This window comes from Arachis ipaensis, chromosome B4, assembly GCF_059453495.1.
Source record: "Arachis ipaensis isolate K30076 ecotype BB chromosome B4, ASM5945349v1, whole genome shotgun sequence".
Classification (NCBI taxonomy): domain Eukaryota; kingdom Viridiplantae; phylum Streptophyta; class Magnoliopsida; order Fabales; family Fabaceae; genus Arachis; species Arachis ipaensis.
The window spans coordinates 147,322,451-147,340,000 of record NC_142439.1 but is presented as its reverse complement, the minus strand read 5'-3'; the positions used below and the strand labels follow the sequence as shown (position 1 = coordinate 147,340,000).

Here is a 17,550-nt window from a genome sequence, read left to right as displayed (position 1 = left end):
AGGAGGGGATAAAAATTAAACATATATAGCAACAATTGCATAACGTTTTAATTGTAAGAGGTGTGATCATTTTATATGGTTATATTACCTCAATAATTGATATTCCATCAATTTGCTTTTCCATGATGAACACCCCTTCATATATTTTCTCTAAGTACCTTCACTTGATCTGGACTTGGCAACACTTTAATTTTTTTTTTTCCACCTCAATTTGAAAGCTCCATCACTTAGTAGAGATAATCCAAAATTTATATAAGACAAGTATGAAAGATTAATTTCTATTGTACTCCTATAGAACACTAGAAAAATAAAAAATAATTTTTCTTTTAAAAGTTACAATTTAAATTAAAAAAATTTTTTCTTAAAAAATAAATTTTTCACATAATAAATAAACAAAAAATACTTTTATCTTATTTTACCCAAATATAATTGATAAATAATTTTTTTTTTACATGAGATATCCAAAAATAAAATTATTTTTATTTTTTTGTAAAAAAATTCTTAATTTTTTTTAAATGACGTCCAAACAAATTCTTAACTAACTTGTATTTTATGGATATATTTTAAAAAGATAATTATAAAATTTTTAAAATATTTTTATGTATTTAATGTAATAAAAATATGAAAAAAATTAATTTTTATAATAATTTTTATAAATTATTTTTTGTAGTATATTTAATTTATGCCTGTAGAATACAAGTTAACAGAACCCATAGATTAATAATAGTAGCAATAGTTGCATAGCATGTGTTATGCTAATTATGTGTTCTTATACCATGTTAATATATATATATATATATATATATATATATGCATGATTTATTGTCAATTGAGGGAAAATTAAAGATAAGTTTCTTCTCATCTCAATTACTCAATATATGTAATTGTGATCACGTGCAACATTAGTTCCATGCTTCCATGTTATGCATGATCTAGTACTCCATTCTATTGAGCATGTGGAATGATGTAGAGTTGTTGATTTTTTTTGTTTGGCGGCCGGGTTAGGGAATAGTTGGAAAAAAAAAGTTTCCTGGGCTTGTTTGGGCCTGTTGATCTTTTTATTTGGGCTTGTTATGGACATTACCCGTTCATTGAGTCAGTTCCTCGAAACCCCCCCCCTCTCTCTACATCCCCTTCCGTCCAATCTTCACGCCGGCTGCTTCTCCGCTGGCGGCGGACGCCCTTCAAGCTTGATCTGTCTCCGCTGTCGCTGATTCCTCCTTGCTCGTGGTTGTCGCCGCCGCTGTGATCTTTGCGGCCGCCATAGCTAAAGAGAACGAATGGCACAGAAGGCTTCTTCAGCTCATGGTTTAGAGGATGTGAAAACGGTGGAGGAAGTCCAAGCTATGATTCAAAAGAGTTTCCGACTTCCAATGGTGAAATTCTTGAGGCAACGCCTGGCAAAAGCTGGGTGTCCTGTGAGTGACAATTTTTTCAAGGCTTCTGAGTGCAAAGGGGCGCATGGCGTTGGTGGTTTTGTACCTGGTTCAGGGGTACTTGTATGTAGCAACTATATGCGAATTCAAGATGAGGTCGACCAGGTGGTAATTCATGAACTAATTAATGCATTTGATGACTGTCGTGCTGTCAATATAGATTGGAGTGATTGTGCTCACCAAGCTTGTAGTGAGATTCGAGCTGGTCATCTATCTGGTGATTGCCATTTCAAGCGGGAACTACTTCGTGGTCATATGAAATTAAGAGGGCATGAACCGGAATGTATCAAAAGAAGAGTTTTGAAATCTCTCTCTTCAAACCCTAATTGTGCTGGTTCAGCTGCCCAAGATTCTATGGAAGCTATATGGGATATTTGTTACAATGATACAAAGCCATTTGACAGAGCTCCTTGAGAAATTGCATGGATTGCAAGTTTCAACCGTCAATGCTAAACAATTTTTGGTGGCAACTCCCTACAATCATAATGGACAAACGGTTAGAAATGAATTTGGATCCTCTAAATTTTGAATTTTTACTTTCGAGGATAAAGTACGATCTCTCGCTCTTAAATGATTTCTCTACTTACGATATATCATACTTTACTCTCTCTAAAGTGAAATTCAAATTTTAGAGAATCCAAATCCGTTAGAAATAACCTTTTTTTTTATTTGAGTTAGTTTGTCTGTGGAGTACTCTTGGGAGTACTATCCAATTAGTCTAATAACTTTCTTTACATCCTTAAGCATCGTTTGAATTTCCTCAAATTCTGTTAAACTTCTACTTGTTCTTGTTTCTTGTTGTGCGTAATCACTAAAAGAAATGGCTTCATTTGCTTTCATTCTTACAACTTTGGGATGGCAGCAGCTAAGCCTTGAAGTCTTCTGTTCCTTCCTTGATAGTTCATATTAAACACACAAAATGATTTAATTGACTTTATGCATAAAGGGAAAACCATGAAAGTAGTTCTGAATATAGCCTTATTTTCTTTCTGTAAGTTAATATTGCTTAACAGTCAACTTATTATGATTTTCATATACATGTATTGATTTGATTCATCAATCTTCAATCAATTACTTCTTATGATACTGCTTTTCCATGTATGAGTAGTTAATCAAATAGCATCAAGAACTAGTGTATTTAGTTTGTTTTATCTAAATTGATATCAATGAGGTGGCTTGATTAAGAATCCAAGTCATAAAATAGAGATAGCTCCTCGCAGTGTTGAAGAATTTTCAAAGGAGAATCATTAATACTAGAAGATTCATACAATTACTACAAATATAATAGGAACTCCCTGCTTATATATAGCAATACTATAGCACATTCCCTTGGAATAGAATTGGGATGGTGCTGCTGTTTCTGAAATGCAAGAGTATGAATGTGCTGATGAGTGGAGAGATAGCTGAGGATGAAGTGAAGGGAAGATTCAGTGTTAACAAGTTTTCTCAGAATTTCAGTCACAACTCACAAGAGTGCAATAGAATAGAAGTGAGCTCAATTGGTTTACCATAATAGAATAGAATATGTTATTATATTATGTTTTTTTTATTCAGTTCATCATATATTATTGGAAAAATTTCAAGTGTACCAGAAATATCGGTGTTCTACTTGTTTTAACCATTGATTTCAATTAATATATATTATATATATTTTTTATAATTCAGATAAACGGTTAAAACAACTAGAATACCGATATTCTTTCCCAGTACACTTGAAACTCTTCCTATATTATTATATTTCGACCTAAACCGATCAAAGATTAATAAAAACTTGACAATGATGAAAATTATGTGAATAGTATTTAATACTTATACAAAAATTTGAAAAAAAAAATAAAATTAATATTTTACTCTTTTTGGTAAAAATTGTTCAATTTAAGATTTTAATATTATTTAAATATTATAAATGAGATAAATATTTTTAAAATATAAATATGATAGTCTGATAGATATTATGAAACAAAATGAAGTATTGTTATATTTTGTATGTTTATAATTAATATCCAAATATAATTGTTAACAGATATAACAGAAATATTTTATAATAAAAAATTAGGGTTTATTAATTTCTCAAGTTGGCTATTTTTTAAGTATATATTAAGAATAAAAAGGAATGGACCATAAGTATATTTTTCTTCTTTTTTTTTCTTTCTCTTTTTGTGGTATTGGTGGACCATACGTACATATTAAGAATAAAAATAAACGGACAATGTTCTTTTTTTGTTGGGCAAATAATAGAATAGGCCCAAGTTAAAAATAAAAAATAAAACTAATAGTGAAGCTCATGTAAAGGAGAAAAGACCAAATCACGAGTCCCAACCCACAAAATTGGCCACATTAATGAGAATCGAGGTACTTCCCTTCCCTATTTTATTTTGCCTCATTTGATAGGATTAATACATTTCTTGTTTTAAACTTTTTATACACCATATGCATTATGCAAAGAGGAATGTTAGGGGCCAGCAATTTTGGTGTTTTGTAACCATTAATTGGCCATTAATAGTGTTTTTAATGGTGTGAGATTATATCTAATGGTGGGAGATCACTCATTTTTGTTTTAATGGTTAAGTGCTGGCCAAAAAACACAAAAGTTATTGCCCTAGACTTTTCCTTATGGAAAATTACTTAGCTAGGTTAACCATTCATAAGCGTGCCAATTATTGAGAACGTTGAGAATATATTGTCATAAGATATTTTTAGTATTCTGGAAGTAATATAGACATAAAAATAAGAGAAAAACCCAAATCAGTCCCTGACAATTACCTCGAAAGACAACGAGGCCTCTGACAAAAAAAAATCCCAATCCGGCTCCTGACAAAAAAAAAAACCTAATCCGGCCCCTGACAATTACCTCGAAAGGACAACGAGGCCCCTGTGCAAAAAAAAAATTAATGTTATTTTTTTTGGCATAGGGGCTAATCAGTCCCAAAAAAAATTATCAGGGACCGGATTGGGTGTTTTTTTTCTTGGGGGCCTCATTGTCCTTTCGAGATAATTGTCGGGGGCCGGATGGGGTATTCACTCTAAAAATAAACGACAATTACTTGCCAAAATTAATTATTAGTATTTTGGAAGAAATATAGACATAAAAATAAACGACAATTCTTGTTTTCTCTCTTCTTTTGGATAAATCTGAAAAATACTAACAATTAGCCAATATCAATCTATATAAATTTTGGATTTTATTTTGAACTTTTAAAATATTCAAGTACTTTTTATTTTTATTATCTCGGTAACGAGACCATCTTTTTTTATTGTTTTCTATATAAAATTTTGAAGATGGACAGAAATCACAGAATACTAACATGAAATTTGAGAACAAAATAACACAATATCAAGTTAGACACATGACAACAGAAACAAAAGTTAAAAACCATGCTCACCGAAAAAAAAAAAGAAAAGTTAAAAACCATGGAAAATCAATAAAGCTAATGGCCTAATGCTACTAAAATAGGAAAACGCAACTAGTAATTGTTAAATATGGTTTTATTTGCAAATTTGTAAAAGATCATTTGTAGTATTGATTTTTTATTAAATTAAATAACTAAAAACAATAATTTGAAATTAAAACTTTTTTCTAAAAGATTCTTATATGGTAATCAGCTAATGTGATGGTAAGTAGAAGTACCTATAATCAAAGGAAATTGGCGTGTCGGCTTCCCTCCCATTTCAAGTCAACAACACATGTGAAAGTCTAATTACTTTAAGATGGAAACTTCGGTGTCGACTTCACGTAAAGTTGATAGTTGAGAGTCGTTAGATGAAAATTTAATCAAATCAGCCAGATCATCTAATGACTCTCGTCTATCAACTTCACCTGAAGTCGACTACACCTAAGTTTTCACTTTATTTTAAACTAACCTAAGAAAAACGGTAAATAGCAAGTTTCCAAGACAACCAGCTACCTAGTCTCGTTTTAGTGTTATATTGTTGTTTGAGAAAATAAAATTTACATTCCAAACTTGTTATTTTCTAAACTAAGAAAACAAAAAGAACATAGGGACTTCAATTCAGGGATGTGATAAATCGATGTGTGAGATTGAGTCAATATAAAAATTATTTTATCGTTATCAAATAGAGCGTAATTCTCGTTCAAAGAGAGATACTCTCTCAATCGATGACAAATAGTAATTAATAATTATATCACTACTCTTTCAACAGAGGGAAAAATAAAGCAGCAAAAGTTACACATTTTCAATTATCCAAGCAAAGTGATGCTGAAATATAGATCAAAAGCATTTAGAAAGGGGGTATAATAATTAATAAAACTTTTATACCCTCATCAGTCATCAGTCATGATTTCTACGTCTAGAAAGGGGTATAATAATTAATAAAACTTTTATACCCTCATCAGTCATCAGTCATGATTTCTACGTCTGCATCCTTCTCTGCAGGAGTCCATGCAGCATCTAACTTTGCTAGTTCCTCTGTCGATCTCTCTATTTTCTTGCTAATCTGCAGAATCAATAAGTTTATTATAGAAGTTCCAGTAGATAAATGCAAAAGGAAAGAAAGTTAACAAAACGAGTCTCACAATCAAAGCTTTGCGCTGTTGCTCTTTCAATTGCCTCTCCAATCTATATATTTCTGCTTCCAGTTGAATATTTAAATCTGCATTGCCATTTTTTACATCCTCAAGCTTCGTTTGGATTTCCTCAAATTCTGTTAAACTTCCACTTGTACTTGTTTCTTGTTGTGCATAATCACTAGAAGAAACAGCTTCATTTGCTCTCATCCGTGCAACTTCTTCAAGAAGTTGGCAACTTTTCTACCAAAGATGCAACATTGCTAGGAAGGAAATCATTTCCCCAGTAGAGAATTATGTAATACTTGTTATGCAGCAACAGAACTCCCCCGGTTAGAAGCTGCATTGCAGATATCAAAGTTATACACATTTGTTTCTGATACAAAACAATCAATATACTAGGCATATATAGAAGCTAATCATGAAATTATTGTGTTTTTTTTAAGTTGGTGCAAGGGATGATTTTAGCTAAATTGAATTATTACATCCCTTACCATTATATTGAGCAAGTTTACAAGAGAGAACAACCAAAGTGATCAGTTTTTCTCCAAAAGCAAGTCAGTATAATCAATAAATAAGACCAAACTCAATGCAGCACAGATAGCCTTATATGCATAGGATCAATTACACAAGCTCAACATATACCTATTTAGTCTATGATGTCTTGAAACTTGCATATATTGAATAATAGATTGTCTATCAAACTTGCCTTTAGTTCATTGGCCATCGATTCATTGTCAGTATTTGGAACTCCAAACTTGATAGCAATTTTTGCAATAAGACTCTTCTCCCATAACTTTAGGATAGCAGCAGCTAAGCCTTGAAGTCTTCTGTTCCTTCCTTCATAGTTCATATTAAACTTTATGCAGAAAGGGATAACCATGAAAGTATTTCTGAATATAGCTTTATTTTCTTTCTAAGAGCTAATATTGGTTGACAGCCAACTTATTATGATTTTCATATACATGTATTGATTCGATTCATCAATCTTCAAGCAATTACTTCATATTACAGAGACTGCTTTTCTATGTATGACTAGTTAAAATAATAGCATCAACAACTAATGTATTTAGGTGGTCTATCAAAATTGACATCAATGAGGTGGCTTGATTAAGAACCTAAGTCATATGATAGAACATAGCTCCTCACACTGTTGAACATACCAAGGACAAAATGGACTGGCAAAGATTTAGTAAGCTTCCTGAAGAATGTTAACTCATAATCAGTAATTTTTGCACTTGAATAAGGTGGACACAGCCTAAATGGAGGCTTAAATCCAGGAACCACTTCTGGAAGTAGATCAGCATCTATTGGAAGTGGCTTGGGATACCACCAATCAACGAACCGAGATTCTAAGCCATCCAATAATCTATCAGTCTCCCTTTCATTCAATGATCCACTGCAATGCACTTCTTGAATGCAAGTTGATGTGGAAGCATTATTGTTACCATTCTGGCTTGGCATGTCACTAGTATTGTTGGATTTAACTGACTCCACCATGTTCGTTTCATCAGGACTTTTAGTTTGTCCATGAATATAGCTAGGATAAACCTTTGGAGAACTTCTAGAAGTCAACTCATAATTGCATCCTCGGTAGACAACATGAGTATCCTTCCTACTCCAGACAACCAAACCACCAGTCTTCATCTATCCACACAGAGCGAACACTAATGTAGCCATCAGATAACATGGATGCACAACAATGACAACATGAACCATACACAATACATAATGGAAATAAGAGGAGTGCTAGGGGGCCAGCAGAATTTGTAATGTGTAGCCATCAATTAGCCATCATCAATATTTTTAATGGTGTGAGATGCATCTAATGATGTAGGATTATTCAATTTTCTTTTGATGGTTAAGTGCTGGCCAAATTTCAATAGAAGTGCTGGCCCTCTAGATTTTTCCATGGAGACAATTATCCAAAAGTCAAACAAGACTCATTAATACTAGAAGATTCATACAATTACTACACATATAAGAAATATTTCCTGCTTTCATATAGCAATGCTATAGCACATTTCCTTGAAATATCAGAAGTCAATAATTACTTGTTAGTCAAACTTGCTCACATCAATTTCCGTTCTTGAACATCTATAAGTATACTAGGTAAATCCTTGGTTCAACTCTTCAACTCTCAAAATTGGAAATTCTACTAAACTAAACAATTGCCTAACCAAGAAAAGAAAAAAACTTCAAAATTACCCATCTTTTCAATCATTATCAGTCAGTCAAAGAAAAACATGTTAACACAATGTTTCTAACATCCAGCAATATGATCATTGCAATCAATTCAACATGGAAGACTGGATATTCTACTATAAGATTTAAAAATTATACTCCATATACAAGTAAAGACCACAGTTAGGGACAAGGGCATAACCTCAACAATTTCTCGGGCTCTATCCATATTCTTGCATAAGGGGATGTCAAATTTAAGCATGGCAAGCTCATTGTTCCTCTAAGTCCTTTTGATTTCATCCACAACGTCTTGTGTAACACCAAGTTTCTTAACCTTCACCCAAATTTAAAAGGTCAAAAGGTTAATCACAATGTTCACCTAATACTATAACTCTTAAGAGTATTAAGAAAATCCCAGTTTATTTCAATTTAAATTTAAATTTTTTGAACTTGTTCAATTTTAAGTTTCAAGTGCCATACCTTTTTCTATAGTTTCAATAATTATGTTCTCATAATGAACATGTTTCCATTCCCTTGAAAGCAAGAACAAAACAGTGAAATTTGAGCAGAAAATTTCACTTGTATTACAAAGATGCGTGAAATTGCATAAGCATACTTCGCTCTAACAAAGATCAGTGATGCAATTGTTAAGGCCAGGAGTTTGCTTGATGATGATAAAGAGCGGCATAAAAAAATATGAAGGCTACCAATATTTTTCTTAGTGAAACTTGATTAATTATAAACAGATTTTATTTGTACCCTTGAGGAATATTTTTTTTTCTAAACAAAAATGAAACGAGTGATAAAAATGATAAAGTATATGGCAGCGTAACAACTAGCAAATTATTTCCGATGTTTCCTTCCCTAAGTGACATTAACCAACTTTATAAATTCTTAAGGACCCCAAAGAAAAGCAAAAGTGAAAAAGCATCCCTAAATAAGATTAAATTTCTCTAGGACGTTATTTTTTCTTTGAAAATAAAAAATCAAACTCATGGTTAAATTTTGAAGAAATTTCATTTTTTTTATACTACTTTGTAAAGGATGAGAATGAGAATAATACTTTGACAATCACAGCATTTGTTTTTGGAGCATAAAAAAATTAGAATATGTATAGAGACACATTGTCACCAATGTTGGTTACTGGCTTTCAAATGAATGTTTGTATTTAAGAAAATTTCTTTCCCTAGTATTGTTTACCTGCCTGGTACCAATGCTATTGGGGATAGTTGTCAAATTAGAATAGCTAAAGTCTCATTTCTCCTCTGAAGATAAATACCTTTGATCAAGAATAAGAATGGAAAAGTTAAATTTGACAATGAAGAGTCAAGATTCAGTACTACTATATGCTTGGCATATGAGTATGATATCTATGAGGTAATAAATAAATAATAAATAATAATTAAGAAAGTAAACGTATATGAGTTTATCAAACTATATATAAGAAATTAAGAACATATTGGTTTCTTTCACATTCCTGAGACTGACTTCACTTTCCTTAAGGCATTAATTCATTTGGAAAGAACGATGAAAAAAGAATGTGAGGGACTTATTGGTAACGCTCATGAATAGACTCAGAGTTAGGAACTTATTGGTAACGCTCATGAGCAAAAGAGCAGAACAGTTATCTTGGAATTCGCATACAAGGCAACATCATGTAATTAATGGTCAGTTATGGAAGTGGGTTATAAATATTAGTAAGTTTTAGGAAATATAGGTTGGAACTTTTCTTCAGAAATACACTCAAGCACACTCACATCCCAAAGAATTTCTAAGTTTGCTCGCATTCGAGTTCGATTTCTGTAGGGTTCCTTCCATGTCTTTAATTTTCCATTTACAATTTCTATAAACTTTACTTTTCCTATCCGATTTATCTTCAAAGTATATTATAATTTCATTGTCAGATTTACATTCAAAGTTTTATTTATTTATTTGCTCAATTTACGTTTCAGTATCTTTAAGTTTTATGTCAAAAAGCCCTTTGATCCAATTGAAGGCATTTTAATCGCTTTCTTTAAAATTCAATGCAAACCATTTCGATTTCAGTCACTTTACTTTTCGAATCCTTTATTTTTCACTTCTTTTAGTCTTTTGCACTTTTTTGAACTTATTTCCTATCTTAATGCTGGTCTAATTCGAGGGCCTTTGATATACTTATAGAAAATTGGTAACTGCAATAGAGGAGTTAGTTTCGCTCCCAAACTATTAGAATCGAACCACTATCGATTTGCTAAAAATCGACAAAACACATGTATATTCACAACCCTACTGAGTGTAATTAAAAACAAATAAATAATGGTCATATATAATAATATAATATATATGAAAGAAAATTCTACTTTTCTCTCTTGAGAGATGCTAAAATGACACTCTCCTCCCTTTTATTTGTAAAATATACATTTTCTTCTTTTATAACTTTTAAAAAAACCTATTCTTTAATCCATTTTAAATTTTTTGTGTTAACTAATATTAACTTTATCTATTTTTCAAGAAAAAATAAATTATTTTTTATAAAAATTTCTTTACCAAAAAATTTATTTTTTGTCATTAAATTTTACTTACCAAAATACTCTTTAATAAATTATTTTTTAGTAATTAAATTGTATTTTTATCAAAATATTTTTAAAAAATTTAATAATTAAATTATTTTTTTCTAAAATACTCTTTAGTAATTTTTTAATTATTAAATTATAATTTTACCAAAATTTTCATTAACAATTATAGTTATATTTTACTATTAATTTTTCGATATCAATATATATTATTTTAACATTAAATATAAAAAAATTTGGTAAGATTATTTTTTGATATCAATATAAATTAATTGCTATACATATTAACCATGGTAAGATTTTTTATTTAATGTTAAAATAATATATATCGACATCAAAAAATTAATAGTAAAAAATAAAAATAATTGTTAACGAAAATTTTAGTAAAATCACAATTTAATAATTAAAAAATTATTCAATGGTATTTTAGAAGAAAATAATTTAATTATTAAATTTTTTTAAAAATTATTTTGGTAAAAATACAATTTAATCAATAAAAAATAATTTATTAAAGAATATTTTGGTAAGTAAAATTTAATAATAAAAAAATAAATTTTTTATTACTCGAACCCAGAATTCAATTTCGAAGATTAAAATGGTACAATTAAAAACTTATGAATAAAATTAGTGCCACACTCAATATGAAGGATCACTTTAAAAATTTAGTCATAATTATTGTCTAGACACTTTTTTTAATGTTAATAAAACTCAAATAATAAACAAAAAAAAATTATCCAATAAAAATAATTTTTGAAGCATATTAAACTATTTTCTAAATTTTTAGGATATACTTTTGTCTCTTCTATATTTTATATATATTTTTTTGTTTATCTACTAAAAAATAAATATTTGACTTGATTCAACTAAAAAAAAAAGTTTGTTATTAAATTAAGTATTTCTCTAGCTCCATGTCTATATTTTTTATTAAATTATCTAAACTATCTGATTCACATACTTTTTTTTTATATTACGCTAAAACTTGTATATTAAAATAATTTTTAATATAAAATTTTCAGAAATATAAAAACATCACACAAACCATATTCGCTAAATTTGAGTTATAGAACTAAGATTCCTATCACATAGATTTCAATCTTATCCTCCCAAAAGACAAAAAAAAAAAGGGAAAAAAAATTAAAAATCTTATCCTCCCGCATTTTGCACGCATAATATATTTTACTATTTTAATCTTAGCAATATTGTTAGCTTTTCAATTCTGTCAATGATTGAAACTTTTTGTAGTTGGCCATTATACAATGGGAGATTCTATGGTCTGAAACTCAATTTCATTTAAGTAACGTGTCTTTTTTTTGTATGATTAGGGTGTCCCATGAAAGTGACAATCTTATTGTAGTTGTCACAGTTGATTCTAATACAATCAGAATATAAACACATGTTAAATGGTTAACAATTCATTTAAAGAAATATATTTTATAATGCTTTATATTATTTAAAATTTTTTTTTTGTAGACTTAGTCTTGGATTCTAACGGAATTTTTCGCACGATTTAGAATAACGGGTGGGTGTGCACTGTGCACAGTAAACTTGTTAGTCAATTTAGATTGAGTTTGAGCAATAAATAAATAAATTAATTAAAAATGACCTTTGTTACTAAAATAAGAAAAAGGAGTCAATTTAGATTGAGTTTGAGCAATAAATAAATAAATTAATTAAAAATGACCTTTGTTACTAAAATAAGAAAAAGGAAACTTAAGAATGTGTGAACTTTTTCACGAGTGCAAGACCAAATAAAAAAAAAATCAATTTTTTAGTGTCTATTATTTGATGTTGAATTTTTTTTTATAATATTTAAAATTTATTTATTTCTATATTTTAAATTAAATATTAACTATTTAAAATTTTTTATTAATTAAATATCAAATTTTAAAATTCTTTAGCAAACAACATAAAAAAAAATCTTTCTCATGTTTTGTTATTATTAATAAATTATGAACAATCTTAAACTCCAAAGATCACAATATACTGAAGGTCACTATTAGAAGCACCATTTACTAGGTATTCAAGTGTGAGTATCCATTAATATTAAAAAAGATATATATAGTAGCTAGGTTATCATTATGCAATTGTTCTTATAATTAATATTTTGGCCTTTTATTTTTTAGTTGATATTTTTGTTTTATCATTTTTCAAAAGACAGTGATGTAATTTAATTTAATTACCGAATTTATAGTCAAAATAGTTTATTTTAAAAGAACACATATAAGTAATTTTTATCTTTAAAATTATAAAAATAATTAGTCTAATTAGTTATTATACAAATCAATCTTATTTGTCATGTTAACATTAAATCTGTAATATTCTCTAATAATATCCAACCAATTTGATTATAAATTTTAACTAATTATGTCGAATTTATTTTATAAATGGATAGAAATATTATCCCCAAAATCTATTTTTATATTTTGAATTAGGAAACTTTGACGATTTTATATCAAAAATATATTTAAGAGTGTTAATCAAAATATTTGTTTTCGAAAGATTAAAGCTGATTCGAGATGTTGATAAAGTGTCGGAAGGAAAGCAGAGGCCGAGAGATGCACGTGCAAGTTTTAAGTGGGAAATATTTGACTCGGATTCGATTTTGACACTTTGATAAATTGAACAGTTATTCGAAATAGAGAATTGAGCGATTTCTCGAACGAAAAATCAAACGGTTATATGAGTGGGGATTTCGAAGGCTTTCTCTGAGTTAGGAATGTGTTGGTAACGCTCATGGGCAAAGGAGTGAGAACGGTTATCCAAAAAATATCGCATAAGGCAGCATCATGCAATTAATAGTTGGTTATGGAAGTGAGTTATAAATATTAGTAGGTTTTAGGAAATCGATGTTGGAACTTTTCTCCAGAAATACACTCAAGCACATTCACATCCCCAGCGGATTTCTGAGTCTGCATTCGAGTTCGATTTCTGTAGGGTTCCTTCAATTGCCTTTACTTTTTCAATTTTACAATTCCTGCAAACTTTACTTTTCTTGTTCAATTTTTCTTCAAAGCATATTTTAATTTCATTGTTAGATTTACATTCAAAGTCTCATTTACTTGCTTGCCTAATTTACATTTCAGTACCTTTAATTTTTATGTCAAAAGCCCTTTGATCCAATCGAAGGCATTTTAATTGCTTTATTTAAAATTCAATGCAAATCATTTCAATTTTCAGTCAAGTTTTCCTTTTGAAATCTTTATTTTACGCTTTTCATTCCTTTACACTTTTCGAACTCAATTCCCTTTTTAATGTCCATCTAATTCGAGGACTTTTGATGCACTTATAGAAAAACTGGTACTTATAAAAGAGGAGTAGATTTTGCTCTCAGATCATTAGAATCGAACCACCAATTTGTTAAAAATCGACAAAACAAAGAATAAAAAAAATAATCAACATCGACATGAAGTCACAAAAAAAAATCAACATCGACATAAGTATACTAATGAACCACACAATTTTTTTTTTGTTATATAAAAGTAAAAGATCTAACTTCTGCAAAACACAATTAATAAAAATGATAGTGATATACCAAATCATGATTCGAGTGTGAGTATATATATATTTCCCTATAACAAGATATATCTTTTGTTATATCTTTTTTTGGGATATTGAATTAAGAATATTAAATTATTTATTAAAAATGTATATCAATATAAATTAAAATTATTAATTTTTAAATTCTTTTAATTGAAAAAAATGATTAAATATTAATAAAAAAGACAAAAAATATTAATTTTTTAATTTATTTATAAATAAATACCACTATTTATTATATTATTTTAATTTTTCATTATATCTCTATAAATTAAAAATTAATTTATTACAAATTAAAATTTAATTTCATTTAAAAATTTATTACTAATTAATAAGTTATTACATGTCCAAAAAAAATTCGAATTCTAAAACACTTATAAGGCGTATAGCGGTGAACTCAATTTAATGCGACTAATAATATACGTACGGCAGAACAGAGATTATTATTGATCACTCGTTTTATTCATGATTGGATGTAATATGATGTTCGATCCACTTAGCTAACTTAGATCGATCTTGCACTTTATTCATCAATGACGAGTTAAACACTTAAACATAACACAATGACTTTAATTAACGGTAAAAACTAAAAAGAATTCAGGTGAAGTTAATAGTTGAGAACCGTTAGATAATTAACGGGAGCGACACGGCATCCATGAATTCATGGTCATTCCCCATAGCTTCCAATATCTCATAGGAAAGACAAACCTCAATGTCAACACCATCTTCCGCCCCAGCAAAAACCGTTATCTTACCATGGCTCTTGTTCCCGGCTCCGCTTCTCACCGCCACCGGTTTCCCCCACCCGAAATCATTCCCATAAACATCAAACCTTGGCGAACTGCTTGTCACTAAAGCATTGCTAGCCATGCCTCCCTCGGTCAGAAACCTAGGGTTCTTTACCCAACCCCTATAATAACTCTTCATCTTCTCCTCGGTGTGCAACTCAACTATCTTTCTCATCTCCAACGCACCCTTTCCAAGCCCTCCTTCTAGAAGCTCTTTAACCTTCATGCTCACTGTTCCATCCTGCACCGCATTCCCAAAATAGTTTTCCGCCAATGCCGGACTCTTCATTCTCCCCCTACCACCTATCAGCAACCTGTAATTCACCTCTTCTTCGGGCTCAAGACCCCGGTTCCGAACCACGGATCTCCACAGGTGAGTCAAAAGCGCTTGCAACGAAGATATTTTGTTTTTGCTTTCGCCTTCAATTTCTGCGTTGGCTTTTGTCTTGAGTTCAGCGATCTTGTCTTTACTGAAATGGAAAACTCTCTCGCGTTGCATTTCTGAGACGAAACCGTAGAAACCACTTTGAATCATCTTCTCCTTCGTCAAAGGAATCCGTATGGCAGAAGCGGAGCAGCCATGGCCGCCGCTGTCAAGGAACCAGCGTTCAAGCACGGGAGGCTTGGACAATTTTTCCGAACCACGTGAGATCTCAGCCCAAGAGTTCATGAAATGCCAAAAGGAAGTTCCGTCTCCAACAATGTGGTTCATGGTGCACCCGATGAAGTAACCGTCGTTGAGCTCCGTGACTTGAACCGCCAACAACGGCTTGGTTGTTCCTTCGTGGTTTCTAACCCTGTTGAGCGGGAACAAAGAGTGCACAAAGCGTGGAGTGTAAACGGAACTAACGATATCGTTAACGGAGTAGTCATCCGCAACTGCATGGACAAACAGCGCTCCGGAGTTGTTGCAAATAACGAAAACGGAGGAAGTGTTGTCGTCGTGTTCCGTAACGGAAAGGCGGCCCGCAAGCGGTGGGAAGAAAGAAAGGGTGGATGAAAGGGAATGTTTGAGGTGTTGGATTATGATCGGTGGAGTGACCGGGTCGTTACGGTAGAGGAGGCCCTTTTGAATGGGATCAATTAGGAGGAGTTGGAGATCCCATGGAGTTAACTGAATCTCCTCCTCCACCGTTGAAGCTTTGTTTGCTGCATGGATTGTACTTGTTGAAATGACTTTCACACTCGCCATATCTATGTGTCACAAAATCTAAATATGTTTATGATGTTTTGTCATAGTAGACTTAGTGGGATATATATATATGAGAAATTATATTCCTTTTCTGTTTTTGGTACTATACGACGATAAATTCATACGTATCGATACGTTTAAAATATAGACAAATAATAACAATTTACATGGAATTTATTTTTCACGTCAACATTTAATTTTTGTTTTTTTAAATATATATTTTATCACCACTTTTACTAATACATCCCTTTAATTAAATAAAAATAAAAAATATTTTTTATTTAATTTTATAAAAAGTCTTAAACATTCTTCTTTTATTTGATTAGACAAAAATATCCTTTTAAATTAACGAAATTTTAGAATTCAATTAATCATAATTTTATAGTTTTAAATAATTTAAACAATAAAACAAAAACATATTAAAAAAATAAAAAATCAAAATTTCTTCATCTTCTCCAATTTCTCTAATCATTCGTGCCCCTTTCTAATCAAAACATATCAAAGAAATAAAAAATCAATCGTTCTTCATCTTCTCCAATTACCCCTGAAGCAAAGCAGTGAAAATCCCAAATCAAAACCCTAGCCAGAAGTTTGCATTGCCTTGGGGGTATTTTGGTCATCTTTTATGTATCTAGTCAATGGCCCTCGATGTTTTACATCTTATTGCTTTTAATTGAACACCAAACCCTTGTTCTAACAGGACCTTGGCAAGACAGTTTCAATGATTGCCCTCATCCTAATGCAGAGGTTACTGCTCTCAAAATCTAAAACAGACGATGCATCCAATCATAAAACTGAAGCTTTGAATTTGGATGATGAAGATGATCGTGTTACTGTTGATGTGAAAAAGCTTGAAAATAAAGAAGAGTCTGATGATGTAAAACCTATTGCAGAACCTAGGAAACGGCCAGCTGCTGGTACACTTGTTGTTTGCCCAGCAAGTGTTCTTCGACAATGGGCGGCAGCAAAGAAATTAGGATTTTGGTTTCGAACTTTTACTACTTTGCTTCAGAAGGGTAATTGGAGAAGATGAAGAAAGATCGATTTTTTGTTTCTTTGATATATTTTGCTTAAAGGGGGGCACGAATCATTAGAAAAATTAGAGAAGATGAAGAAATTTTAATTTTTTATTTTTTTAATATGTTTTTGTTTTGTTGTTTAAATTATTTGAAATTATAAAATTAGGATTAATTAAATTCTAACATTTCGTCAATTTAAAAGGATATTTTTGTCTAATTAAATAAAAAAAAGATATTTAAGACTTTTTATAAAATTAAATAACTTTTTTTATTTTTATTTAATTAAATGAGTGTATTAGTAAAAGTGGTGATATAAT

The 17,550-nt window shown here is 30.4% G+C and overlaps 1 protein-coding gene and 2 pseudogenes across 1 annotated transcript; 1 reads left to right on the top strand and 2 right to left on the bottom strand.

Annotated features, from left to right (window-relative positions):
• The first annotated feature begins 1,105 nt into the window (after nt 1-1,105).
• Nucleotides 1,106-2,330, top strand: LOC107635670 (mitochondrial inner membrane protease ATP23). The gene has a single exon (XM_016339213.3). The coding sequence runs from the start codon at nt 1,281-1,283 to the stop codon at nt 1,848-1,850; it is 570 nt and encodes a 189-aa protein (XP_016194699.1). The 5' UTR covers nt 1,106-1,280; the 3' UTR covers nt 1,851-2,330.
• Nucleotides 2,331-5,786: 3,456 nt separating this feature from the next.
• Nucleotides 5,787-8,488, bottom strand: LOC107637456 (chloroplastic group IIA intron splicing facilitator CRS1, chloroplastic-like; annotated as a pseudogene).
• A 6,352-nt stretch (nt 8,489-14,840) lies between these two features.
• LOC107635669 (putative acetyltransferase At3g50280 pseudogene) lies at nt 14,841-16,214 on the bottom strand (annotated as a pseudogene).
• Between the last annotated feature and the right edge of the window lie 1,336 nt (nt 16,215-17,550).

Excerpts from the sequence above, each read along its gene's own strand:
- LOC107635670 (XM_016339213.3), top strand. The coding sequence starts at position 1,281 with ATGGCACAGAAGGCTTCTTCAGCTCATGGTTTAGAGGATGTGAAAACG.